The following is a 27679-nucleotide window of genomic DNA, read 5'->3' as shown; positions in this document are numbered from 1 at the left end:
CCACCCCCTCCCTAGCATGGGCTGTTCCCAGTTCCTCCGAGGAGTCCATTGTGTGTGTGTTGTATGGAGAGGGGCAGATGGTAAAGGAGCCAGCTTTGGCTTCCTGCCCTCCCCCCCACGCCCCACCCATCACACCAGGCAGGCCTCCCTGCGATGTGGGTAGACCCATCCTGCTGGCAAAGCTATTGCTTACCTAGAACTTTTATGAGGGCATTTTTATTGAACTGTAATTGAAAAGAAAAAAAAAAAAAACTCCAAGACATTCCAGATTTTTCTCATAAGCCTGCTTCAGGCATGTGTGTGTGTGTGTGTGTGTGTGTGTGTGTGTGTCTGTGTGTGTGTGTGTGTGACATTTAACTTTTCTCTCTTCTTCCCTAAGTTAAGGACCAGAATAAAGATGAACTGGCAGTCTGGAGAGCCTGTAAAACTCTTTTCATTAAGCAAATATTCTAGTGTTTGGAGAACCAGGGCTTTATGTAAGAGGGCTACATTTGTCATTACAGTCTAATATCCTAATGTAAGTTTACAACCATATCTAAGAAACCTGTGATAGAATGCAGAGCCTCTTATATGTGTAAAACTGCTTGGCAAAAGTTTATAAATCATATACATCTATTTAAAAGAATGTGAAAGTAAATCCAGATGACGGCCTTTGAGAAACAGGCTGATCGTGGCCACCCCATTGTGCCCCATTGCTGATCTGAGAAGCTGCAGAAAAAAATTGCGTCTTTCTTGGGGTCTGTGTGACCAGCCCTCCCCTCCCTCACCCAGGAAGGATGGAGATCCAGACCTTCCTTCCCAAGTCCCTGGCTTTCTCAGCAGGAAGGAAAGAAGCGCAAGCTTTTTTCGAGGGCCTGCTATGAGCCAGGCACTGGGGCTGCTTCTCTTGTTTCCATGCTTACAACAGCCCTGTGCAATGCTGGGATCCATCTCATTTTTACACTTGAGGGATGTGAGGCTCAGAGGAGCTAACCTGCCCAGGCTCACATAGCTGGTTAAAGGATGGAGTCTGAAAGAAAACTGGAGTCCATGTGTGTCCAGGGCTCCTGTCCTTCCTACCTCCCCTTTCCCACCCCAGGCCACTCAGCTCAGCGGTGGCGGTGTCTGTTGTGATCTCCTTGCCTAGAGACATAGTGCCGCTTCTCAGGAGCCACAAAGCCAGACTGAGAGTGAGAGGGGTCTCAGGCCAGCCCCTTCTGTGTGGTGGCCGTTTCTGAGACAGGACTGCCTCCACTGACCCATTGTCCTGCCCAAGGGACACTTTCTCGTCAGGGGATGCCTGTAGTCTTACAGAAGTTCAGGAAGTGAATAGATGAGCTTCTTTCGGGTGCCCAAAGATAAACTCACTCTCCAGTGACCCCAGGGATTCATTGTAAGAACACACTGGAAAGCAATGAATCTCCTGGAGGATGGGAATATCTCCCAGGATACAGCACGGCTCCAGTGACCAGGTTCAGGTGGGGTCTCATCAGGTGTGGGCTGCTCCTCACTCCAGGGCTCTGGCTTTACGGGGACCTGGCCCCTCTGTTAGGCTTCTAGTATTGCTGTCACCACCAGCTGACTCCTTCTGCTTCTCCACTTTGTGATTTCTGCTGCCCATGGCTCCTGCTTCCTGATTTCAGGTACCCACCACCCATCCTGCTATCTCTAATTGCCTCCCACTTAGACTCCGCAGGAGAGAGGACCTCATTGGGTCTGTAGCCTTGCCCAGGACAGAACACCCATCAGTGACAGCCTCTTACATCAGACCAGTTTGGCTGCAAGTAACAGAGACTTGGAAAACAATGGTTTAAACAAGACAGACATTTTTTTCCCTCTCATGTAAAAGAAGTGTGGAGGCAGAGCAGTCCAGGGCTAGCAGGGAGCCCGGCCAATGCCATTCACACTCTAAGTGGCACCATGGAGGGGGGTGGGGGTGGGGGTCAAAGGACACACACTTTGCCCTTTAAGGAGACTTATCAGAAGTTCCACACAATAATTCCACTACATCCAATTGGCTGGAACATAGTCACTTGGCCAAACTTACCTACAAGGGAGGTTGAGAGAGGTTCTACTTTGGCTGGTTGCATTGCCACCCAGCTAACAATTGAGGTTCTTCACCAAAGTAAAAGGGGAGGATGGATATGGAGAGCAAATAGAAGTCCATGCCCTGGGACCCATCCTGAGGCAGCCATCTATGGCTAGGACAGTAGAGCAGCAGAGTCATATGACAGAGTGTGTGACACCAGGAATCCCTCAGAAAGGGGTGCTGGCATGATGGGGGCCTTGCATGGGCTGTACAGAGTGCTATCTGTGTGGTATGGTCTCTAAGGGACCATGAGAGCCCCTTCACCCACTCGCAAGTTTCCCCGTTGTAGTCCTGCCGGCAAGTTCAACATTCAAGTGAAGCAGTGCCTTACCTGCACCCTTTTTATTTTTTATTTTTTGTTTTTTACTGAAGTACAGTGGATTTACAGTGTTGTGCCCATCTCTGCTGTACAGCAAGGTGACTCAGTTATACACATAGAGACATTCTTTTTTTGTATTCTTTTCCATTACGGTTTATCACAGGATATTGAATATAGTTCCCTGTGCTATATATTAGGACCTTGTTGTTTATCCATTCTAAACACAATAGTTTGCATCTACCAACCCCAAATTTCCGGTCCATCCCTCCCCCTCCCCCACCCTTGGAAACCACAACTCTGTTATCTTTGTCTATGAGTCTGTTTCTGTTTGTAGATAGGTTCATTTGTGCCATATTTTAGATTCCACATATAAGTGATATCATATGGTATTTGTCTTTCTCTTTCTGACTTACTTCACTTAGTATGATAATCTCTAGTTGCATCCATGTTGCTGCAAATGGCATTATTTCATTCTTTTTAATGGCTGAGTCGTATTCCATTGTATATATGTGCCACATCTTCTTTATCCATTCATCTGCGGATGGACATTTAGATTGTTTCCATGTTTTGGCTATTGTGAACAGTGCTCCTATGAACATAGGGGGTGCATGTATCCTTTTGAATTATAGTTTTGTCTGGGTATATATGCGCAGGAGTGGAATTGCTGGATCATATGGTAATTCTATTTTTAGTTTTCTGAGGAACCTCCATACTGTTTTCCGTAGTGGCTGTCCCAACTTACATTCCCATCAACAGTGTAAGAGGGTTCCCTTTTCTCCACATCCTCTCCGGCATTTGCTATTTGTAGACTTTTTAATGACGGCCATTCTGACTGGTATGAGGTGGTACCTCACTGTAGTTTCGATTTGCGTTTCTCTAATAATTAGCGATGTTGTGCATCTTTTCATGTGCCTACTGGCCATCTGCATGTCGTCTTTCCGGCACCCCTTTTAAAGTGTGCATGTGATCCTGGGGAAATTAACCTGTCCTCAATTCTTTATACTTGCATGTATATTTTCTCGTGTCTGCTTAATGAGTAAACCTCCGCCCCAGTTGCTACCAGGACCAGGAGGGCCTGAGCAGTCAACAGCACTAAGCCCTGAGAGGCTTGAAAACTAGTCTGATGGGGTCCCAGGAGTCCCATTGTGGGCCCGGAGGGTACAGGAGACCAAGTCTGAATACCTGTGCAGGACTGTGAAAGGGAAAGTGTTTCGAGGGATGGGCTTATGGAAGGCTCTGAAGTAGGAGCTGGGGTGCAGGAAATCTCAGAGGAGGGGAAATTCTAGCAGGTCCCAAGGAGAGAAGGCCAGGCTGACCAGACATCAAATGGCTCAGGAAGCACAGATGAAGAGATTAGTGCAGAAACCTGGGAGCGTAACCTAAAAAGAGCTGAGTGATCGGGGAAAGGGAGAACACCGGTAGCCCATTCCTCCTGCTTACTAAGGAAGGCGGGACCTGGGTAGGTAGGGGTGGGGTGGGGTATTTGAGTTTTCCTCCAGCCAGGTTTCCCCAAGGCCCCAGTGGCTGCAGAGTTCATACTGCAGCTGCCTTCCCCAACCCCAGTGGGAGAAGAAATGGAGGAGGCAGGTGTCAAGGCCAGACTGTGAGCTAGAGGTCAGCAGACCCACAGGGGCCTCCTGGGGACCAGGAGTCTTGGACCACTCAGCAGGAGTCTGTTGGCCTGGAAGGTAGGGCGGCCAGAGCTTACGACAGAGCTTGGGAGAGCAGGGCGATGTTCCATTCCTGGCAACCTCCCCACCTTGCCCACCCCACAGCCTGTGCCACCACCATTCCCCTTGGGCCTCTAACCATCTTTGGTTTCCATTGGGGCTCTGGGCAGATAAAAGCCAGGGCTCTATTGTCATCTGTACTCCTCTGTAGCTGTGACATCATCTTCATGCACTTGGCATGGGGGTGGATTGATGTGGCTGCTCTGTCCTTTTCTCATTCACATATTCCTCCAGAGGCTGATTCAGTGATTAAAAACTGGGACTTTAGTTCAGACCCGGCTCCACTGTTGTTATCTACTGATACATAACAAACTACCCCAAATATTAGTGACTTAGAACAAGAGCATTTTGTTTTAGCTCGTGATTTTGTGGGCCCTTAATTCAGGCAGGTTCAAGTGGACTGTTCTTCTGTTCTACGTGGCATTGACACCTATTGCAAGTGGTATTCAGCTGGCAGGTGTGCTGAGGTCACTGTAATGTCTAGGGTCTTGGCAGGGAGGCTAGAAGGCTGGACTCAGCAGGGCCTACACCAGTTCACCTACACAGGGCTTCTCCAACCTGGTGGCCTTCGGGGAGTCAGACTTCTTGCAAGGTGGCTCAGGGCTCCCAGAGAGTGTGTTCTGCCCCAGGCAGAAGTTTGCAAGGCATTTTATGACCCGTCCCAGAATGTTACTCCTTCCCCAAATTCTATTGGCAAGCAAGTTACTAAAGGCCAACCCAGAATGAAGGCTCAGGAAGTGTTTAAGAAAATAGGCTTGTTGACTGAGTTTGTAATATGGTTCTACAAGTGCTAGCTAAGTGACCTTGAGAAAGTTTACTTAAGCTCTCTTTGAACCTCAGTTTTCACATCTATAAGATGGGAATATTAATAATAGTATCTACTGCTATGGCTTATGAGAATTAAACGATTATATATATATATATATATATATATATATATCTTAACAATGCCTGCTCTGGAAACACCTGCTCAAGAGCTCAAGATCACCAATATCTGCAGTTTCCTCTTCTTCCCGGGCGCCCTGCTATACAACATTTCCCAGCTGCCTCTGCAGTTAGGTATGACCATGTGACTGAGTTCTCGCCCTGGAAACTAGAGGCGAAGTAATATATCTGGCCTCTACATCCTCCATGCTTGCTCCCCCTTGCACCCATCAACTTGTGTTGTGAAAGAGAAATAAAGCTTTGTCAGAGCCACAAGCCTGACTAACCCTCAGGTACATAAGCTCTCAAAGTTAGCTGCTATCTGGCTTAACCTCTCTCCACCTGTGTTCTTGTCTGTAAAATGGGGTGATAATGGGACCTATCCCATAGGGTTGTGAGGATTAAATGAAATGTACAGTTGACCTTTGAACAACGAGGGGGTTCGGGGCACAGACCCTTCTACAGAGTTGAAAATTCATGTGTATAACTTATAGTTGGCTCTCCTTACACATGGTTCCTCCATATCCACGGTGCCTCTGGATTGTATCAGTGATTCACATTGGTGGATTCAACCAACTATATATCGTGTAGTACAACAATATTTCCTTTTTTTTTTTTTTTTTTTTTTTTTTTTGCGGTACGCGGGCCTCTCACTGTTGTGGCCTCTCCCGTTGCAGAGCACAGGCTCCGGATGCGCAGGCTCAGCGGCCATGGCTCATGGGCCCAGCCGCTCCGCGGCATGTGGGATCTTCCCGGACTGGGGCACAAACCTGTGTCCCCTGCATCGGCAGGCGGACTCTCAACCATGGCGCCACCAGGGAAGCCCTACAATATTTACTATTGCAAACAATCTGTGTATAAATAGACCTGCACAGGTTTAACTGAACCTTGAACCTTCATTGTTCAAGGGTCAACTGTATAGTTTGACTTACTGGCCTAGCTTCCCTTTGATCACAGTTATTTCATCTAAACTCTATAAACTGGTCATCATTACCTTTTTCTTGAAGCAAGATTATCCATAATCAAGCCTCTTGAAGGTTTTAAAAGGATAACATGAATTTGCAGTATTTTAGGCCTAAAGCCAATAATAATGGCACCATTTTAATTCAGAATAGTTCCTAAAACCCATTTGCTGATGGCTTTCAAAACCTAAATATAGAGAATAGAATGTTTCTAATTTTAAAAGTCAGTCAATTTATTTTTGACTTTTTAAATTAGGAAATATTTTAAGAATACAAAAAAAAATAACAGACACCTATATTCCCAAAGCTCAATATGGTCAAATCTTAACATTTTGCTGTATTTGATTTGTGTTTTTTCTAAAGAAATAAAACATCACGAATGAAACTCAAAATAAATATATATATATATATATATATATATATATATATATATATATGACGTATCTAAACCATTTAGCATAGTACCTGGCATATGCAAAGCAGTCAGTAATTGTCAACAAATTTTTAAAACGTTTTACTTTGAACTAATTTTAGATTTACAGAAGAGTTATAAAGATAGCAGAGACATTTCTTAGATGCTCTTCACCCAGCTTCCTTTAATGTTAACTTCTTATATAACCATGGTCCATTTATCAAAGACATTAAAATTGGTGTAACACTATTAACTAAACCACAGAATTTTTTCAGATTTCACCAGTTTTTCTGCTTAAGTCTTTTGCTGTGCTCAAATCCAATCCGGGGTACCATGTTGCATTTAGGTCAGCTGATTTTTAATCATTTATTCATTCAATTCACTGAGAGTGCTGCCAGCTTTTAGTCCAAGACTGGGAGTTCCTGTGCAGCAGGTGATGCCAGGGGCCCCCGTACTACGTACCATGACAATAGTCAGAGCTCTCATTTTTGAGAGCTTGCCACATGTTGTACAACACATTTTCTATATGCCCCACTTTATCCTTACAACAATCCTGTATGTTGGCTATTATTACTCCCATGTTACAGATGGGGGAAACTGAGGTATGGAGAGGTCAACTGAGTTTACACACCTGGTAAAGGGCAGAGGTAGAAGTTGAACCTAGGCAATCTGGCTCCAAATTCACAGTCTTAACAATACCTCACTCCTTTCACGAGGCTGCTCTATAGAACAGGAAGAGTAGATGCACCATCGCAGACTTCCTGGGCCAAGTGTGGCAGGCAGGAAGGGTTCCCGGTGGAGGTGTCAGTCTGGAGCTCAACCTCTGTTTCCTTGTGTGCTCTGGGGAATGTGTGGCTTTCCCTGCCTCTTCTCCCCATAGCCCCAGAATCTGAGCCCAACCCTCGGAGCCCGAAGAAGGTAACCTGCTGAAACTCAAGCCGCAGGCCCAGGGTGTGGCTCTGTCCCAGGTTCAGGGCACTCTACCCCAGCCAGCAAGGGCAGGCTGCCCACAATCATAGACCCGGATGTTGATTTAGAGACTGGCTTCTGGAGCCACTATTTTGGATCCTGCTGACCATGCATAAGCAAGAGATAGCAACAAGGGCTGAGTTGTCAGGCTGAGTGGGGGGACCCAAGGGAATTGGGGGTGCGCAGACTACTGACGGGACTAGCTTTGTCTGCTCTGGAAAATTATAGGCCCCACCAACCTGAGGATGAACTGAGAAGTTTTCCATCCTGCCTGGTTGGGCACAGCAGCACCAGCCCTCCTGCCAAACTCCAGCTAGGACATGTGTTTACCCTTTGGAAAAGGCCCAGAGAGCACCTTAGGTAGCCAACAGCCAGCTGGGATTAGGACCAAGCACTGCAGGCAGCAGAGCAGGGGATCTGCTGGGCAGTACCTGCCCTTTGAGGCCAGAGCCTGGAGATCCTGGATCCAGGAGGCAACATCCAGCCTCATTTTAGCTTCTCTGAGCATCAGTTTGTTCATCTGTAAAATGGGGATATTAATCCCTATGGCCCAGAGAGGGCTGTCTACATTTGTGCAGTTTATAAATTGAAGGAGGAGTAAATGGGGCCTAAAACCCAGCCTATGCTCAGCTCACTGAGTTGGGCACCATGACTTGGAACTACGTCTACTTGGGAGGAAGGGACACCTTTTTCTTGACCAAACTGTTTGCCCAGGAGTGCTCCTGCCTAAAAGGCTGGTTTGGTCAGAGGGTGCCCCTTTTTGGATTTGCACGAAGGAAAAGCACTTGCCCTCTGGAAATAGAGCAGATGGTGGAGAAGGGCAAAGGGCCCTTAAGTTCCCAGGAGAAGGCAGGGCTGTTCCCCGAGAGCCTTGGCAGGGGAGCAAAGAGGGAAGTCAAAGGTGACCCAAGGGGACAAGATGAGCTGGGAAGAGGGTGTCAGGGTGACCAAATGGTGAGATGCTGTGTGCACGTGGAGCTGGGGGGAGAGGAGGTGCCTTCCGGAGGCTGGCCCAGTCCCAGGGGCAAGTCCACTCCCCCTGGTGGCCCCTGTAGAGAGGGCCCAGTAACACGGAACTCTACCTGATGGCAGGGTCATAGCCAGAGAGTGCGGGAGTCATGGGGACCTTGAGCCCAGGGAAAGCCTGGTGAGAGACAGCCAGCTGGAAGAGAATGACAAGGCACCAGGCAATCATAGTTCAGTGTGACAGGTGGTCCCACAAGGGGTGGATGGACATTTTGGTAGCATGAGGAAAAATACTCCACTCAGGTTTGCTGGGTCCAGGGGCATCCCCAGAAGTGACACCTAAACTGAGACCTCAAAGAGACCCCAACAAAAATGAGTGAGGATGTGCATTCAGGTGCTGCAACCTGAAGCATGTGCAAAGCACCAAGAGGTGAGCAGGTGGTACATTCTGGAAACTGCAAGTGTATTTAGCATTTCTTAATTACATGGCATGTATGGGAACAGAATTAGAAGAGAGATGTCTGGAGACATGAGACGGTCTCAGAAAATGAAGAATCTTTATGCTTTGTCAAGGTGTTTGTCCTTCAGGGGTTGTAAGTGTTGGGGTGATGTGATGCGATTTTCCTTTTAGTAAGCTGTCTGGGGCCCGCATGGAGATTGGAGGGGGCAAGGCTAGAAGCAGAGAGACCATCAGGGGCCTGAGCAAGAATCCAGGTGAGAGGTAAGGTGGCTTGAACTTGGGTAGTCAGCAAAGATGAAGCTAAGTGAGCAGGTCTGAGCCCTGTTTAAGAGGTGGAGTTGGTAGGCCAATTGGAAGAGTGGCAGAAGTCCACCACTGACTTGGATGACAAGGCCTATCAGAGCCCTTCACTAAAATGGGAACTAGGAAAAGGAGTGGGTCTGGGTGGGAGGTGATGAAAAGTTCAGTTTGAAGCTCAGGTTCAATATTCAAATGAAGGTGGCCAGTAGGATACAGAGGTTCTGAACTCAGAAGAGAGAATTGGGCCGCCATAGGGGTCTGAGAGTCATCAGCCTAGAGATGTGAACTGAGGCTGTGGGGACAAGAGGACCCCCAGGAGAGCGAGAACACTGAAGGAGAGAAGAGGCAGAGGCCAGCGTCCTCGGACACCTTGATGTTTAAAGGTCAGCTGGAGGAGGCCAGGGCTGCATGGAAACAGCCAGAGAGGGAGGAAGAATGCCAGCCCATCTAATCCTCATAAATACCTCACGTACAGGTGAGGAACCTATGGGCTTTTTACATTGTTTTATTTTATTAGGGTACAAACAGTAAGAAACTCAAGCCAAATGTTGCCCCATCATATAACCGTCCCTCACCAGGAATTCTGGCATGTCTCCTCCCAAACCCCTGTGCTCTAGTTTAATGCTTCTGTTAGGTTTCTGTGACTTTAGTCAGTCCTTTTTGAAAGAAGAACGAAAGTGAAAAAACTGACCGGATTCAGGAGATGCTGTTTGTGCACAGCGAGTTTTGATAGTCGGTGTTTGATACAGGGCGGGCATGGAAAGGATGGTGATGCATTGAACTTTGGTCTTTACTCAGACAGTTGACTCAGACTCCACCTCTAGGCTGCCATCATGGGCTGGCAAGCCTTCTGGAGCCTCATGACCACTGCCCCACAAACCACCAGAAGGTCTCCTGTCTTTATTATGATGAACCTTTTATTATAGAGACAGACTGAACTCTTTTCTGCATAAAGAATCTTTGCATTGGGTCAGGGAGATCCACCTGCTAAAGGTCACCACCCAGCTCTCCCTGCCTCTGCCTCAGCTAAGCCCCCACTTGCTATTTACATCTCAAGGTGACTGGAAGCAAGGTCCCCAGGGTCAGGCTGGTTGGGTGGGCCATGCTGGCTGGAGGGTCAGGGTTCCTGGTTGCCCACCAGGTCACAGCCGCCCCGTCTCCTGCCCCAGTCGGTTGTCCAGAACCTGGAGCTGCCGGAGGAAGCCTGAGTTGGGGCAGATATCCCGGTGCGCCTGCACTGTCTGGATGGCCTCCACCAGCGTCATGTTCTCGCAGATCATGAGGAAGGCCAGGACAACCGTGGCAGAGCGGCTCACCCCCATGGCACAGTGTACCAGCACGCGGCCTGCGGGGAGACCCAACCTAGCATCAGCTACCTGTTCTCACACCGCTTGCCCCTTAGGGAATCAGGGATGCTTCTGCCCACCTATCACAGCATCCTGGAGTACTGACACTGTCCTCATTGTCATATGGGGCAACTGAGGCCCAGAGAGGAAAGGGACTCGCTCAAGGTCACAAAGCAAGTTAGTGGCAGGGCGAAGGTTAGCAGCGGGACTCCCTTCTCCTGGTGCAAGGTGCCTCCTCTGGCATCCCTTGCCACTCTAGCACGGTGGGGAGTCAGTACTCCTGGAGTCCCCTGGGTTTGCAGGGGGTGTCCACCTCCCTCCCTTTCCCCCCAGTTCTGCCCTCTCCCCAGCCCCTGCAGCTCTACACTGAGGCCTCATCTTAGCAAACGCTCTTGAGCAGTTTTCTCTAGGTCCTGTACCTTTTGCCCAGCACCTGGCCTCTTACCAAGCGACGACCACACTGGACCTTAGTTATATCTATGATTGTTGGTTTCCAGGGTGTCCCTGAAGGGGATGCTCACTAAATGGTAGTAGTGAGCCCCATGAGGTGGGAGGTTGCTGAAGGACCCCACCATCCATGCTCCTGGAAAAGTAGATAGCCCCAGACCCTGCCTGCACCCCACCTCCACCCCAGTGCCTTCCCCAGCAGCTGACCTTGGGGAATGATGAGGGCACTTTGTATGTATCGAGCAACGGGCAGAAAGTAGACACTGAGGTCGAAGAAGGGGTTGTCATCAGCCTCAATGCCATAGTACTCCAAGGGCATTCCACGGTAGAAGTTGGCACCTGTGTCCACCTGAAACTTTCCTGCGGCAACATTCACGATGTGGGTGATGCCCAGCTGGGTCAGCTTGTTCTTGTCCCGGGCTGCGTACCTGGGGGGGGAGGGGCACGGGGGGAGTTGGGAGGTGGGGTAGAGCTCACTGGGTCAGCTCTGGCTGGCCTGGAACTTGCCCCCTTGCCTCCTCTGCCATCCTCCTCCAAGGGTAGACTGGAACCAGTGAACTGGCTTGGGTGAAGGGGCTCCTCTAGTAGGAGTTCAAGACTCCCTTTCACTCAGCCCAACTTTTCTGGAAGGCAGGTCGGCCACATGGCATCAGAAGCCTCGAAAATGTACACTTACTTTGCCCCAGCAGGTCTCCTAGGAACTTAAAGAATCCCAAGTGTGCTCACAGACAAATGTAAACTGGATCTAATGTTTAAGATAGAGAAAAAGTGGGGAAAAAATCACTAAATAGCCTATAAAAGAAGATTGACTATGGTATAGCTAAATGAAATACTACACAACCACTAAAATGTGGTAGATAGATGCTGGTGAACCAAGAAAGGTGTTGGTGCTATATTGAGAAAAACGGAGGATAACAAAACAGAACATTGTTTTAAAGTGTTTTAAAAGTATGCTGTGCAATTCCATTTAAAAAGTTTTCTATATAAAGCAGATTACAAGATGGGATTATAAAGCGATACCATTTTTGTATGCATTTTTAAAAAGTCAACAAGGATTTTATTACTGGTTATCTGTGTGTGTAGGGGGGATACATATTTGCCCTATTGTTAATAGGATATTGATCTATATTTTCTAAATATTAAGGAAAACATAAAATCCACATATATTCATCCATATGTTCTAAATTTTAAGAAAACTTTTGGGGAAAATGACTCACATTCCACTCTATATATACATCCTAGAGAAACGTGTGTGTTCCCAAGGCACATGTACTAGCTTCTAGAATCACCGTTTATAATAGCCCCAAAGTGGAAACAACTCAAATAGAATAAATAAACTATGGTGTATTCATACAAACGAATAATATATAGCAACCAAAAATGAATGAACTATAGCTACACGTAATGTCGGCGAATCTCGCAATTTTGAGCAAATGACGCCAGGCACAAAATACACAATATGATTCTATTCCTATCACTTTAAAACATAGGCAAAACTAACACAAATGGCGAAACTAAAAGGAAGAGCAAGGAAATTATTGTTTCAATACTCAATGATTATCTACAGGGAAAAGGGTTATGATGAGAAGGGTTCCACAGGGGCTTCTGAGGCACAACTAATGTCCTATTTCTTGACCTGGGGGGTGAAACTGTTCGTTTATGCTCTGTGTACTTTTCTTAGGTGTGTTCTATTTCCACAAAGTAATAATAGTGTAAAAGGAAATAAACATGTGGAAAGAGATGGTTGGAGGCAAAGAGGGTGCCAACTCTGCCCCTTGGCTCTGGAAGAGGCTCCCCTTCTGTTCTCCCCAACACCCACTGTGGATCGTACTTACGCATCTCCCAGGAAGAGGTTGGGCCAGACTTCGTTAATGTGGCTCAGCACGGCAGCCCGACGGACCCACAGCAAGCGCTGCAGTGAGGCCAGCGTGGGTGGCTGATAGGGGGGCACCCGGACTGCCCCGTGGATCTTGGGCCTCCGGAGGTCCTGTTTCTTCAGCGAGTCCATCCTGGAACAGAGTGGAAACTGTGGTGGCGAGGGGCAGGCTCCCCGCAGGTGGGTCCAGCTGACAGGGAGGCCCAGGCATGGTGCAGTGCCCAGGTGCCACTAGGATGCTTCAGAAGGGCCTCAGTTATTTCACATGAGGTTATTAACCAGCTCAGCTGGGGCTGAGGCCTTTCCCCAGGGAACAAGGGAATCAACCCCTCGTCACCGCTGTGGAGCTGGGAAGCCCTCTCCTGCCCTCTCCAGAGGCCCCTGATGTTGGAAGCTTTTTTCAAGGGGTTCTTGGAGTTCCCTGTTTGTAACAACTAGTCAGTGCAGACCCCACCCCTTAAGTCTGTGGTTACTTGGGACTTCGTAGGGGTGGGGACTCCAGATGGCTGTGGCCCTCAGAGGGCACCTAGGAAGACCCCTGCCAACTGGGCAGCTCATCTCAAGCCCCCTTCTCCGCTACTTCCAGGGCTGGTCCTCAGACTCCCATCCCTGTAACAGGTAGCTTGAAGGTCAGAGCCCATCTCTGGAGGGAGGGACCTGGGCTATGAACTGACATTTGTTAACACTTCCGTACTGAATGAGCTAATGCCTCTTAGGGGCCTGGTGCCTCACGCATGGTAGGTCCCTATCATACATAGGAGGAAGCTGAAGCAGGAACGTGAAGGTTACAGAGAATAATTTTTAAGTAATGCTCAGTCTTACGGCTGTTAAGGAGCAAGGCCGGGGTTTCAGTCCAGTTCTGTTCTCCTTCAGTTCCGTCCCCAAGCGTTCGAGTTACCACCTTCAGGGACTCCAGAGAATGGTCGCTAACTCATCTGGCTCTACAGGGGAGCCTAGTGCAGCTGTTCCATATCTGCCTATAGGCCCTGGGATTTCCTTCCTTACCCGCATGACTCAGGCCAGTGCTGCAGGTCAGGCCTCACCCAGGTGGGGTGGCTTGTGTCAGGAGTCAGCTGGCTGAGGGGGTCCGAGACCCTGCAGAGCTGGAATGTCAGTGGCACCAGAACCTGGGTCTGGTGCTGGGCTTGGAAGGAGTGCCTCTCTTGGCTAACTGTCCCTGGTCCCCTCAACCAGTAACTAGGGAAGGTACAAACTGGGAAGAACTTCTTTGCTCTTTGGTAGGCAGTGCCAGGGCCAGGAAGAGAAACAGGAACCCGGAAGGCCACCGGTTTGGCCAAGCTCACCCAGTGAGCAGTGGGAGGGCAGGGCGGAAGCGAAGGCCCGGCTTTCCCTTCCATCCCCCACTGTGACCTCTCAGGGCAGGCTGAACTGCCTGCCACCTACCTAGGGCATGGTCTGGGCCTGGGAGTCGGGGTGTGGGTGCAGGGACAGGACTCAGCACAAGAGCGGAACGGGGCCGGGGCAGGTTCCGCCCGGAACACAAACGCTATGAAGCAGCTAGAATTCCAGGTCCTCCCCTTGGAGCCCATGGGGGTGGGGCCTGAGAGCAGACCTAGGCCACTGCTGACTGAAGTGCAGACCTTCCAAACGCCCAGACCCCTCTCTGCTTGGTGTCTCTTTGCGATTAAAGGCTCTTGGCCCTGGGACTCCCCATGGAGATGGGAGGCTATGTGAACTGGTGGGAAGAGAACTTTAGAGGGAGCGGGGAGAGCCTGGCCACAGCTAATTCCGAGGTCAAGAGCAAGTCTTTGCTCCTGTCTGGGCCGCGGTTTCTCTTTCTCAACTTAAAGATGCTGGCCTTGCCTGACTTTAAGGAATCTCTGGAGGGTCTGACCTGAGAATGAGAGAGGAGAGCCTGGGTTTGCAAAAACTACAGGGTACAGCACAATGTATTGTGTTGGAGTGGGGAGAGTCCAACAGCCACACTGGGCTGGAGCTACCAGCTGGGCCTGCAGGAGCCCCAGGTCGGTTGCTTTGGGGCTTTGGGAAGTCTGGCAGGCGCCGCTGCAGGCCTCTGAGCTTGGTGTGGGGTAAGGCTGCCACCCAGTGGCCAATTGGTGCCTTGCAGCCCCGCGGTGCCTGGGCGCGGATAGCCAGGCTCCAGCTGAGGCAGAACTTGTCCCTACTCCTCCTGGCGGCTCCTGGGAGGAGAAGGAGCCAGTAGAGGGATCAGGGATGAGGGCTGACCCCTCTACTGGCTCAGCCTCTTCGGGGCTTAGGCCCAGGTCTGGAGAAGGGGGCTTTTTCCTCGGACTTAGGGGTACCCCTTGCTAGGCCTCACGTTGGACCTCACACCTGATGCTCATGGATGTACTCCCTACCTGTCTGCTCTATCCCACAAGGGTCCAGCCCACCTTTTCAGCCAAGGTCAGGCCTAGCCCCCACCCAGCGACTCATCCTTCAAGCTCCGGGCACACCCAAAGAAGGGGAGTTGGTGGCTGCAGCAGCCCCCTGGTTTCTGCCATCCCCAGACCTAGATGCCGAGTGCCCCGCCTGACACCTCCTTCCGCATCTCCTCAGCCACCGCAGGGTGAAGCCTGGGCCCAACATCCAGCAGGGGCAGGGCCGGCCTGACTCTTCTCCCCCTTCTCTCTGGTACCCCTCCTGCGACCTTCCTGTGTCTCCTCCCTAAGCTGAGCAGCTGCCTCTGTGGGCAACGGTTTTCCTGAGTCGCTGCTGTTTACAAGTTCAGACACCTGTGTTCTGCCTTTGTTGGTGCCTCTCTGTGTCGCGCTCCCCGGTTGCCTTGTCTCCCTGCCTCTCACAGGAGCTTGTCCTCCTCCAGCAGCCTCCCAACACACCACCCAGCACGCTGGTAGCCTCAGGCCAAGGCCCAGGCCTCCGCAGGGCAGGAGGCCTCTGTCTGCCATCCACCGCCTCCCTGAAGCTCCAGACGTGCTCCCCCGGTCTTCCCTCCTGTTCACTCTCCCTGCTTTCTCCTCCTCCCCGCAAGGTAGACCACAGGGACTGTGGCCACAGGACAGCTGGGGCTGGACATCTCAGGGCAGGACAAGTGAGGAGTCTGGTGAAGGAAGCCTTGGGGAGGGTGGCCGGCGGGTGGCCTGTGGTGAGCTGCCTGGGGCTCTGCACTCTGTGTGCAGGCCTTGGAGGAGGGCGGACCTGAGCCGAGTTCTCAAGTCTGGAGCTTGTTTCTGTGTAGTCTTCTCTGAGCTAGTTTTCTCAGTGGGGCTGCTGTGAGAATTCCATGAGATAAGAAATGTTCAAGGCACCTCCCACGGGGTCTTCCTCCTGGTAGATGCCCCATAAATGGTGCATCTTCCTATTATTATCATCACCATTATTACTCTTTCCCTTTCAAGACTCAGCCATATCCCATGGGCTAATGAGGCTTGGTCTCTAACTCTTTGTATTTCTTGATTTTTCTTTCTCTGTCCAGCAATAATTATTGTATTCACCACTAACTAAGGACGTACTGTGTATCAGAGCTAAATGCTTACATTTTTTTCACTGAATCCGCACAGTACCCTTATGAGGCAGATGATATTATCATCCCCTATGCCGTAGGTCACACAGCCAATAGGCGTGGGAGCCAGGATTCAAGCCCAGGTCATTCTGACTACTCTGCTTTGTCTGTGCCTCTATCTCTGACCCAGTCCCTCCTCAGATCTAACCCACCCCCCCACCACACACACACACACACACACACACACACACACAGAGGCACAGGTGTCCTGGCCCTCATTACCCAGCATGCTCTGCAGCCCCCCTGAAATAGGGGCACTCACCCACCTGTGGGGGTATCTGGCCCAGGCTGAGGTCTTCTCTGACGGGCACTTTTTGCTCCCGGCTTCCAGCCGCCTGTCTCTGCACGCTTGATGCTGTTTCTATTTTTTGATCGGAGTTTAATTATAAAGCATGATGTGCTGCTCCCCTCCTCTGGCCTCCCCCTGCCACTCCCAACTCACCCACTGGTCCCCTGGCATGGTCAGTGCCAAGCCCAGCCAGGCACCTGGCCCTGCTGGGAGTAGAGGCAGTCTGGCAGGGGTCTGCCTGTGGTATGTGTGGATGTGGATGTTGCTTGTGAGGCAGGAAGAAGGAAGACTGAATAAGCCATTTTGAAAGGTCGGTTGGCCTTCAAGGGTGATGTGGAGCGTGGGCAGAAAGTTAAAGCTACAAGGATCTTCCATGGAGGGGGACGGGGAAGAGAACAGCCAGATCACGCCCACACTGGCCGCACTGCCAACATCACAATCCAGGTCCAGGGGCCCTTGGTTGGGAGCTGAGGATTACAGGACTGGCCCAGGATAAAGATCCAGAAGACTCAGGCTGAGGGAAGTGGGGGCAGACAGAGATATAAGTGGAGTTCAGAGCAGGTCTTTGGAGCAGGCCCGGCCTTCAGTCAGAAGCTGTGTGTCCGCAAACCACTCTGCCCTCTGCCAAGCTCCTCCCTCCCCCAGAAGACATTCCTGCACAGGCCTCACTGCTCCTCGAGGCCAGTGAGATGGTCTTTAAAGTCCCTTCCAAGGCTAACGGCTCAGTGAGGGACCTTGGATTTGGGCCTATTAAGAACACTTCCTGCTCTCCAGAGACTCTCTTCATATACCCATACTTTAATACCCTTCCCCACTCATACTCCCAGATGACTGACACACACACAGACGTATGCATACCCGTAGCCACGCCTCCACGGGGTCTCTGAAGCCCGAGCTCCAGGGAGCTAGGGCTCAGCCCCTGCTGGGGCTCCCTGAGCCCTGGGGAGAGCTGGTGGAGACGGCCATGGCCAGGGGCCATCATAAACGCTTAGAATCCCCCCTCCCGTGTCCCCCCACTCCTGAGGGGGACAGGGAAGAGAACAGCCAGATCACACGCCCGAGGGGCCTCAACCAGGAGCCCCTTCCCACCTGTGAGAACTGGAGACAGTGGCTGAGAGGGGGTGCAGGCAGCAGGAGGAAGCGCATGGAGTTGCAGGCTCTAGGGCAGACCCCACACTGGTCTCTTACCATCTTCTGGGTACCCACCTGGGCCAGAGCCTCCAGCAGCACCAGCAGGGCCAGCGCCAGGGTGGCAAAGTGGCAGAGCCCTGTGGCAGGGAGTAAGGACCAGTTCTGGGGGAGAGATGAGCTCCATGTTACAGGCAGGTAAACCATGGTTCAGATTGGCTGGGACTCATCAGGGCAGGGACAAGAGCTGTCAGATAAGCCTGCTTCTGCCTTGAGCCTCTGTGTAAGGTCAAGTGGGTACGGGTGCCGAGAGAGATGAGGCAAGTTCGGGGCCCAGGGCTCATGGAGGGAGATGACCTCCCCAAAGCCCCCTCATCTCTCAGAGTCCCCAGCCCCAGGGCTGCTGTGTACAGTCACACAGGTTGCTCACTGCACAACTCCTGGGGCTCCAGCTGTTGGATGCACTCCCAGTAATAGTGCAATGCTGTAGTCCAAATGATTCTCCCAAAGCTGGCTGCCCGAAGGGAGAGATGCTGAGGGCTGAGGCCAGAGTATTTTAGGGCCCCAGGCCGCGGAAGTGGGATGCTTGGGCATGATCAGAGATTTGCTGTTCTCCCAGGTTCCCAAACCTTGTTTAGAGGAAAGAGAGCAGGATGGGAACATGCCACTCCTGTCCGCCTCTTGGCTCCCACACCTGCAGAACTCCCCACGACAGTTTCCCGCCCAGCTTCACCCCAGGCCTAATCCCAACGCCAGCTACAACCCTCATTTTCTTCCTTTACACTCAGCCCCAAACTCTACACCTCGCCCTCCATCCTGCCCTAATCCCCGACCCCAAGATGCTCATCGTCCTGACAGCATGTGGGAAGGGGTCGATATTGCTCAAACGCTCCACTTGGTTGGGCTGGCTGTGCATTCAGAGACAAAACCACCTCTTATGTGTGGGGGCAGGGGGAGATTCAGTCCATGCCCCAGGGAAGGTCTTGGCAGGAGGAGGAAGCTGCTGCTCTTCAAACTCCCAGGAGAGCCTAGGCCAGTGCCCCACTCCCACCTGGCAGCGGTGGGGCACAGCCAAAGTCAGGGTTGACGAGAGATGAAGGAAGGAGCAGTATGGGTAGCAGGAGCTGGAGGCTGGATAGCGGGAATGGAGAGCAGCTCTGGAGGCTTAACCTTCCATCAGATGGCCCTTGGTGGGGATGTTGAGTGTGAGGAAGATGGGCTATTGGGGACAGTCCCAGCCTGGGCATGATGGGAGAAGAAGGGCAGTAGGAATTCTGCAGCTCCTTCACAATCTGGCACCCTCAGAGCCACTGACCCCAGAAAGAGGCACCCCTGCCTCTCCGTTGAGCTGGAGGAAAACACAGAGCTGACGCCAAAGAAATTGCGGCACCACCTTGGCAACCATTTGTGGGCTGGGAGCCTGAGAAGCATTGTTGCTGCTAGGGGAGCCCAACTCCTTCTACTGGGCAGCTGGGGACGCTGGGGCCTCCAGCGGGAGGGAGGTGCCTTGGGAAGAGGAGGTATTGGGGATCTGTTCCCCTTAGGCAGCTTAAAGACGGGGCGCTATTCCTCCAAATGCACTGAACATGGAACAGGAGGAAGGCAGAAGGTAAATGGACAGACTTCAGGGAAACCTTTATGTCCTAAAGGGTCCCCAGGACCAGAGAGGGAGGAAGGTTAGGGAGGGGCCTTCTGTAGGTCTCTGAGATCACATTGGGTGGGGTGAAGGTAGACAGTGGGGTGCTGGGTCCAAGGCAGAGAACTGAACGGCGTGGCGACAGAAGAACTTTATATCAAGCAGGGCTTGTGCGAGGAGGTCATGGCTGGCGGCAGGAGCACCTGTTCTCCTTCCCGGTGGTGGGAATGGATGCTCAGGGCTGACAGAATTAACTAAGCTTGGAGCAATAGCTGCAGGACACTTTTTCCCTAGAGCTGGGTTCCAGACCTGAGGGGAGGGTGTGCAGAGGCGTGGGAAGGGCCAGACAGCCCTCAGGTGCAGGACTGGTTGTGCTGCTGCCTCGGTGGGGTTCAGGTGAGCCCCACAGGCTTTCAGCCAAGGAGGCAGGACAGATCAGCATTAGGACCAGGTTGGAAGGCCTCACCTCTTCCATTTTATGCTTTCCACCCTTTTCCTTCCTAGCCTTTCCATCTTCTCTGGGTCTGAAGAATCTGGGTGGGCTGGAGAAGAGGGTCCTAGGAGAGGGGTGCCTCAGCCAGGCCTAGGTGAGACCTTGGATTGGTGAGGGGAGCCCAGCAGCTTGGGGAACGGGCCAGGCCCCCTTCAACCCTCTCTTCCAGCCATACACAGCCTTGATCTCCAACCTCTGAACTGGTCCCATCCATGTCCCCTGCCAGCCCTCACCCAACCCCTTACTTCCAATCGTACCCTTGCCCTCTGCCCAGCCCTCACCTGACCTCTCACTGCTAACTGTACCCAGCCCCGGCCCCTCACGCCCTGCCCGACCCTCACCTGGCCCCTCAGCTCCGGCCTGCACCCCGCAGCTGCTGGTCCAGCCGGCAGAGCTGGTGGAGGAAGCCTCGGTTGGGGAAGACCCATCGGTGCTGCCTCACGGCGATCACTGCCTGACGCAGGGACAGCTGCTGGCGCAGCATGAGGTAGGCGAGGACCAGCGTGGCAGAGCGGCTCACCCCTACCACGCAGTGCACCAGGACCCTGGCTGAGAAAGACATCCTGCTGAAAGACCCTTTCCCACCCACCAGCCCGCCCAGGGGCTGAGGTGCGGACCCAAGTTCCTTTCCCTCCTCTGCCCTGGGTATATTCTGTGACCCTGAGTAAATCATTCAGCGTGTATGGGCCTCCATTTCCTGCTCTGTCAAATGGGCACACCAGCACCTATTATGCCTACCCTTGGGATGGGGTCCACACTCCCCAACGTGGCTCACAGGACCCTCTGTGAGCTGGCCCCTGCTGACCCTGCAGCCTCACCTCAGGCTGTCCCCCCACCCCCCACCCCTCAGCTCTAGGAACACTGGGTAACTTTCAGTTCCTTGAAGCTGTCATGGTCCCTGGCCTCCAGCCTTACCACATGCTATTTCAACTACCTGTAAAAGTTTTCCCCTTCTCTTGGTCTGATTAACATCTAATTTGTCAGGTTTTGGCTGAGACATGGCTTCCTGACCACTCATGGTATCACTTGAATCACAGAGCAGCTCATCCTTTTTGCATGTGGCCCGGTGAATACAGTTGTAGAGGGAAGTCCCCCCCACCCCACCTCCCTTTGCTCTTCACATTTGCCCACGCATCTGAGTAGCGCTTGTAATACTTCACAGTTTGACTGTCTTTCCACCCGGGGCCCTGCCTTGCCTAAGTGTGGATTCCCAGTATCTAGCTCCGTAGCTGGCACAGAGAAGTTAATAGTTGGTGAATGAATGGTGAAGGAAAATGAATGTCAGAGTGCCTTGGATTGAACAGTGCTATGAGCCATAGTCTTGTCTTTCCCACGACACAGAGAAACTGAAGTCCAGAGAAGACACTGGCTCACCCGGGGTCAGGTGGCAAGGGACATGGCTCTCACCCAGGATGAACATGAAGCAGCTTCCCCAGGCTCCTTTGTTGTACCCCTGGTATTAGAAGATTTTTTCCATTCGGAAGTACTTTGGGGCAGAAGCCAGACATCTAGGTACCAGATAGCAATGTCCCAAGGCTGAGTGATACAGAAAGAACTGTTTTGTTGTTTGGGAGACCTGGCTTCTAGCCCCAGGGCTGCTCCTAGCTCGTGGCATGACCTGTATTCTAGGGCTCAGTTTCCCTATCTGTGAAGCAATGCTGTTGGATAAAGTGCTGGAACACTGAGCAGAGAGTTTTAAAAACCTGATGGCCCTTTAAAAACTAGGGGTGTGAGGACACTGATGTTTAAGGGGAAACTGGACATCCCCCCATGACTGAGCAGGATGCGATATGGGTTCAGACCCCAAGTCTTACCCCCGGGTGTGCTGAGGGCACGGTGGATGAAGTCAGCTGCAGAGGAGAAGTAGGCACTGATGTCGAACTCAGGGAGGTCGTGGGCTGGCACCCCCAGGTAGCTCACAGTGCTGCCGTAGAAGTCAGGGCTGCCCTGACAGTAGAGGCCCCCATGGGCAGCATTCAGCACGTGGGTGATGCCCAGCTTCCAGAGCTCAAAGCGGTTATTTGCCGTGGCCCTGGGGAGGGGAGGAAGGGGAGCAGTGAGGTCCAGGAAGGCTTTGTCTGGACCCCTGCTTCAGAGCGATGAATCCATTAGGGTCCAAAAGGAGCCAGAAGGAACCCATGGGGTCTGCGGCTCACAGCCCCCCCATAGGAGCTTTCTGGTAGGGGAGCTGGTGGTCAAGGGATTTAGCTTTAGCCTCTCTTTGCTCCCTGAGGCAATCCACCCTTGCCTTGGCCAGGACAGGAAGGAAAAGGATTGCTTCGGCACTGGGACCCAGCTGCACCTCCCTTCTTGCCCCATGCCCTACCATGCATATCTGGCCTCTCCTGGCCACTACCTCATACCTGCTTCTAATCTGCAAATATTTAAAGGTGACACCCTCCCCTGATTCACCTTCAGTCAGCCTTCCTCACCCACTCTGTGTCCAGAGGAGGGAGGCTGGAACCGGAAAGGCAAGCTCTCTGTCCAGCTCATCTCATACCCCAAATCACCATTCCCCAGTCCTTCCCCCGCCCCAGATCCTCCAGTTGTTCTGGATGTGCCAGAAGACTCCGGGAACCTCTGGGAGCTCCCTTCTTTCAGGCAGGCAAAGTCTCTGCTCCCCCTGGTGGCTGCACCTGCTCACTGCACTGTCCCCAGTACAGAGGGGTCCTGGAGAAAGTCCCTAGGCTGGGAAGCTCAGAGAAGAACTATTGCCCTTATACCCACCCCACCCCCATCTCTGGTGAAGATCCCAGGAACTGTCTCTCCTTGTCTCCACCCCCTTATCCCTTCAGTCAGCTACCACTCACGCATCTCCTATGTAAAGGTTGGGCCAAACTTCGTCCACGCGGCTGGAAGAAAACTTCCCTGCCCTCAGGAGCTCCTCTAGTTCCAGGACAGTGGGGCAAGGCGTGACTTCGGCATCTCCCCTCAGCTGTGGGAGCGAGGCCTCCGCCATGGGCCGGCCCACCTGCCCCTCTGTCTCTGCGGTCACTCCTCTCTGCCTCTCCAGTGTCATTCCTTTCCTAGAGATTGGCAGGGACAGGTGAGACAGCAGCAAGTGACTCAGCAAGTCACAGGGGCCTCTAGAGAGAACAGAACATTTTCCTCCCCAGGCCACCCCCTAACCCCAAATTCCATGACAACATGGAATCAGACATACCTCTGCAAGTCACCTCTCAGCCTCAGTTTCTTCACCTCTGATGTAAGAATTGTGAGGATTAAATGAAACAAAGGATATTCTGCATCTAACACATAATAGATGTTTCATAGATTTAGACTCCTGTGTAAGGCTATTTGGTTCCAAGGACTGAGTTAAAGTAGACATCTGGGGTGCAGAGGAGGTGATTGCCTCCAAGGATTCGTGATAGGAAAAGTTCTTCAGGCCTGGGTCACAAACTAAGTGGGAGCTGTATGGCTATTGGATGAGCTTCTGGATTATGGGGCTCAGGGGAGGGTTCCTGAGTTATAGAGTCGGAGAAAAGTGGCAAGGAGGCATGGAGGACCTCATCTAAAGGGTGCCCACAGGGTTTATGGGGGAAGGTTTGAACAGTGGTTCTGTTATGAAAATGGCTGATTTCTCAAAAGAGAAGGCTAAAATGGGCTGCATATGTCAAAGGGGGGGAGAAGGGAGATGAAAGTTCCCCTAGACTTTCTGAAGAACCAAAGGGCTATCATCAGAAATATTTTGGGGAGGGGGAGGGAGAGTCCTCTGCCTATAAGGGCTTTTGTCTTCACAACAGAAACAGAGAAAAGTCTGTATCTGTCCTTCTGCCAGAGCTAGTTATGGGATGAAGAAGTGATATGTCTTGCCGGCTCTCAGATGACTTCATGAAGGCTTGATCCGGGGCATGAGCTGCAGTGGGGAGGCTCCCAGCTGCCTCTGGCTTTGAGTCTGCCTCGAGGGTAAAGGCCACACCAGGGCATTCCATGGTAGCAGTTTGCACTCATGTCCACCCCAGAGCCTGTCCCCACCCCCATCAGAGCCACTGAAGTCTGCCTTGCACCACCTGGGAAACCAAGGCCAAGAAGGGGCTGGAGCCCAGGTCGCAGGTGGTTTTGGACTTGGTTTACGCCAATGCTAGGCCTGGGCTGGGGGCTTCCCTCAGGGTGGGGCAGTATAGTAAGGTGAGAAGAGCATAGGTTCAGGCAGATTTGAGTAGGAATGCTGGCTTTGGCACGTATTAACTGCCCAACCTCAGGCAAGTTTCTTGGCCCTTCTGTGTTGTAATACTCTGTAGAGGTGGCACAAGGATTAAGTGAGATATTTATATGGCATTTGGCATAGGGACTCTCAGAGAATAAAGGGGCAATAAATGGTAACAATGATTGGAGGTTGGCTATTGGAGAGGAGCTGGCTCCCTCCGAAGGAATTAGGATAACCTCCTCTGGCCCCCAAACACTGTTTGCTACTCCCATAGGCTCCGCCCCATCTCTGCTAGCCCCTCATCTTCTCACACTTCGGCTTTGGGCCTGACGCATGCGCTCTCGGGTTTCCTTGCTGCGGTTTCTAGCCTCCATTCTCCCCTCGCGCCCATCTTGAGTCCCGCGTCCCTTCCGGTTTTGGCCCCGCCCCCGCCCTAGGGCTCCGCCTCCCGCCGGTAGGGCCCCGCCTCCCGAAGCAGTTCCGGTTCGGATTCGAGCGGCTGCCGGCGCGGTTGAGACGAGGGCCGGCCGGGCAATGCCTGCGCGCAGCCGCCACCGCCCCAGGGTCCACTTCGGCTCTCCTACCCGGGCTCCACCGCCGCTTCTTGAGGCGTCTCACTCCGGCGAGGCTCGGAGGGCGCCGGGTTCCGACAGCTGCTCAGACGCCGACTCGGAGGTGGGTCTGGGGAGCCCGACTCGGACCGCTGAGGTGAGCAGGAGCTGAGGCGGGGAAGAGGGGCTTTGGGAGAAGCCTGCAGCCAAGGGTGAGTGGAGAGTCGGGGATGGAGCCGGGGGCTGCCACGGACAGGGGTTCGGAGGGGCCCCGGGAGACCGTTGAGGGAGCGTGGAGAGTCCCCTTTAGCCTGGAATCTGAGGGAAATGGAGGTTGTTGAGCCGAGGGCCTGAGGGGCGTGACGATGGCCCGAGACAGAGGGGTAAGGAGAGGTCGAGGGGAGAGCGAGAGGGAGTGGGAGGCTGAGGGAGATGTGGCCTCGAAGAGGCAGGGACTTGAAGGTTTTGGAAAGCCGGGTAGTGAGGCAAAAAGACCGAAGGGGTACCGCGGGAATATGGGACCGGGGGAAGAGATGCTCTGAGATTTGGCACTGGGGGCACGGAATCAGAGGAGCCGGACCAGGGTCGATGTTACCACCTGGCCAGAGAGAGGGAACCGGGGTGGGACTGACAAGATCGCTGACCAGAGTGGGTGGTGGTAATTAGGGGAAGGATTTAGGCTTGAAGAGGAAAGGGCTATCGGGTGGCAAGTCGTCTGGCTTTAAAAGCCAGAAAAAGAGAAATGGGGTCAAGAAAGAAAAGGAGCCCTTGGAGGCTCTAATTTAGGGCTTTGGCATTTTCACAGGTGTCTTTCAAAGCATGGACGATCACTAGGGTAATAATATATTTGGGTCATGGGGCTTTCTCATTTGTGGACAGTGAATACTTTTAAGAATCTGGGGTGGGAGGGTTGATGTTAAACACTGATTTGCCCAAAGGACTAGGGGAAGTAGTGAAAAGGAAGTGATGTTTGGAAAAGATAGTGAAAGGAGTGATTCTGTAAATAAAGATAATCATTTGGCTTTCTTCTAACAGTAATAATGTGTTTCTTTTTTTTTTTGTTGTATTTTTCTTACATTTAAGTTTATCTTAAGTACCAGACAAGTTTAGACAATCTTTTTTTACAAAAAAAGATTTAATACATTACCTTTAAATTAAAAAAACTAAACTGGAAAAAAAGAATTTGGACACTTAGATTTTACAGATACTCAGTATCAACTGATTTCACTTTGGTAGCTTGAGTTGACACGTATTGGCCACAGGGTAAAGACGTGGTCAATACAAGTGTCTGGGTTAAAAAGGTACATAAAACTGTATGTGAAATCACCACAGTCCAGGAGGCTACCAGATGTTCCTCTCACCTGTAACTCCAGAATTGGAGTTGTGTCTTGAAAATTGGAAGGAGGGTACCTTGACAGATTTGCAGGACCAACGCTTTGCAGATATTGTATGAATAATACTTTTAGTAGAGTTATCTAGAAGACTAAGAATAGAGGATGCTTGTAGTTGTCAGTTAACAGAACTGGGATAGGTGGGTACACAGATGCCTTTTATAGAAGACATCGTACCAAAACCATAGTTATGCCAGAAAAATAATGATTGCAGTATTTATACTCTTTAGTTGAAATAGATTAATTTTCTTTTGTAATTGTTAAATTATAACATCTTTGTGAAATGTTGACTTTAGCCACGTCTCATATGTTGTTTTACTTTTACAACCTTTTATCCTATTATAGGTTTGCAAAGTTGTTGGCATTTCAAAACAAACTTTTAATCAAGTATTTCTAATCTAAATGGGTATCCAACGGTTAAATCTTCATGAGATGATAATTTACTGATTGCAGTAAGCTGTTAATTTATGTGTATTGACTATATGTCATATCTTCAAATGCTCAGTAGACTAATAATTATTTCTTCAAAGGAGAGATGAATTCTTAACTTTGCTTTTAGCTGATGTTAAAAGATTAACTCCTTTTTCTTTAAATTAGTACAAACATCCTTTAGTTGAAGAAGTATATATAGTATTACTATTGTTAATTTATGTTTGCTTACCCTCACTAGATTGAGATTCTCTAGAGACCTTGTCTTCATACTTAGCTCTAAATAAAAGTCTTGGCATGTAAAAATTTGCTGAACTGAACCGAAATATAAGAACTCTCTATTAAGGTTACATCTTAATGTTACTGCAAAATTAAAGAAACTGTTACATGAATTTGTACAGTTAATACATTAGCGTCCCTAATAGTTTGTCTTTGTTTTGCCTTGACAGTTTTCACAGCCACTTAGTTGTAAATAAAATCAGTTTTATGGTAGAGCAGTTTCTCTAAGGCAAGAAAATCTATATTACTCCATTAGAAGCCATTATGACTGCTGTGGCAGAAGATGCAGATATATTTAGATAATCACTTTTGATTTCAGTAGCATCATCGCCATTCTGCAAAGACTCTTTACTTTGCACAACTACTTGTAAACATTTTTATTTTGTTAATCACTAAGATCTTCAGTGCTTTTTCAGAACTTTGCAATAGCTGACTTAGAGACATTTTCATGACTTTTCTGAGAAAAGAAATTTGAACATTGTTTTTGGGAAAGTGTTGAATCACAGATGTTCTAATGAATATCATCATTATTTTGTCTTATAAGAATAACCATATTAACTAGTTATTCTTTCAAAATTCTTACCTCCAGGCCTGATGTAATACTATGGTGTTAATAGTAGGATGTACCTAGCACAGCCATTAATCATAACAGTGATTCTTACTTTAGGTCTTATGATTCTCTTGGCTTTGAGAAATCAGGAGGTTAACTAGAAATTAGAGGAGCATGGGCCAGGTATCCTTTGAGAACAATTCAGTGTTTACATGCTGCCTTTGTCACTGGTAATTTGCCATTTGAATATGTGGATATGGATTTGTGACAGACCTGTACCCCCTCCTCCCATACACATAGCACCATCCTAAGTGGATCTTAACCTAGCTGAGTCTAGACTTCAGGCTTCCATATTTGAAATGTTTTGTTACTTCACTAAATGATGGGCCCTACTAGTAATAAAATCACCTCACTGCAGAATGTAACATAATATGAGTCTATCTTGGCTTTTGTTTAGGATGGTAGAAACTAGGAAAACTTGGTCATAATAGTTTCAGCACGG

At 50.7% G+C, this 27679-nt stretch overlaps 3 protein-coding genes across 7 annotated transcripts in view; 1 reads left to right on the top strand and 2 right to left on the bottom strand.

The window, feature by feature from the left end:
* Window positions 1–6460: 6460 nt before the first annotated feature.
* DUSP13B (dual specificity phosphatase 13B) lies at window positions 6461–24372 on the bottom strand. Of its 5 annotated transcripts, XM_073793416.1 has the most exons (9): window positions 24289–24361; window positions 22994–23078; window positions 21645–21862; window positions 20172–20379; window positions 17663–17866; window positions 16551–16645; window positions 12739–12912; window positions 11111–11331; window positions 6461–10455 (listed from the first exon to the last, which is right to left on the bottom strand). In XM_073793416.1, the coding sequence occupies exons 4-9, from the start codon at window positions 20256–20258 to the stop codon at window positions 10253–10255; spliced, it is 984 nt and encodes a 327-aa protein (XP_073649517.1). In that variant the 5' UTR covers window positions 20259–20379; window positions 21645–21862; window positions 22994–23078; window positions 24289–24361; the 3' UTR covers window positions 6461–10252. The 5 variants fall into 5 exon arrangements, with proteins under 5 accessions (XP_073649517.1, XP_073649519.1, XP_033698326.1 ...); XM_073793418.1 differs by lacking the exons at window positions 16551–16645; window positions 17663–17866 and having other exon boundaries at window positions 20172–21366; window positions 22994–24372; XM_033842435.2 differs by lacking the exons at window positions 20172–20379; window positions 21645–21862; window positions 22994–23078; window positions 24289–24361 and having other exon boundaries at window positions 16727–17784.
* On the bottom strand, window positions 21526–22789 carry DUSP13A (dual specificity phosphatase 13A). The gene is made up of 3 exons (XM_073793691.1): window positions 22641–22789; window positions 21645–21862; window positions 21526–21551 (listed from the first exon to the last, which is right to left on the bottom strand). The coding sequence occupies exons 1-3, from the start codon at window positions 22787–22789 to the stop codon at window positions 21526–21528; spliced, it is 393 nt and encodes a 130-aa protein (XP_073649792.1).
* Window positions 24373–24528: 156 nt separating the features above from the next.
* Window positions 24529–27679, top strand: part of LOC101323812 (non-selective voltage-gated ion channel VDAC2) — an 86711-nt gene continuing 83560 nt past the window's right edge. Inside the window, exon 1 of the mRNA XM_073793413.1 lies at window positions 24529–24685. The gene's annotated coding sequence lies outside the window, so the exon portion shown is untranslated. The remainder of the gene's footprint in view (window positions 24686–27679) is intronic.

Source organism: Tursiops truncatus, chromosome 16 (genome assembly GCF_011762595.2).
Source record: "Tursiops truncatus isolate mTurTru1 chromosome 16, mTurTru1.mat.Y, whole genome shotgun sequence".
Classification (NCBI taxonomy): Eukaryota; Metazoa; Chordata; class Mammalia; order Artiodactyla; family Delphinidae; genus Tursiops; species Tursiops truncatus.
This window is presented reverse-complemented; position numbering and strand designations above follow the sequence as displayed.

Bases quoted from the DNA above. Each gene is read 5' to 3' on its own strand.
- DUSP13B (XM_073793416.1), bottom strand. From the start codon at position 20,258: ATGGGTCTTCCCCAACCGAGGCTTCCTCCACCAGCTCTGCCGGCTGGA. The intron at 17,867-20,171 runs GTGAGGGTCGGG...TCTCTCCCCCAG, and splicing joins GGCCGGAGCTGAGGGGCCAG to AACTGGTCCTTACTCCCTGC. The intron at 11,332-12,738 runs GTAAGTACGATC...CTCCCCCCCCAG, and splicing joins AACCTCTTCCTGGGAGATGC to GTACGCAGCCCGGGACAAGA.
- DUSP13A (XM_073793691.1), bottom strand. From the start codon at position 22,789: ATGGCGGAGGCCTCGCTCCCACAGCTGAGGGGAGATGCCGAAGTCACG. The intron at 21,863-22,640 runs GTGAGTGGTAGC...TCCCCTCCCCAG, and splicing joins AACCTTTACATAGGAGATGC to GGCCACGGCAAATAACCGCT. The intron at 21,552-21,644 runs GTAAGACTTGGG...TCACACCCCTAG, and splicing joins TGCCCTCAGCACACCCGGGG to TTTTTAAAGGGCCATCAGGT.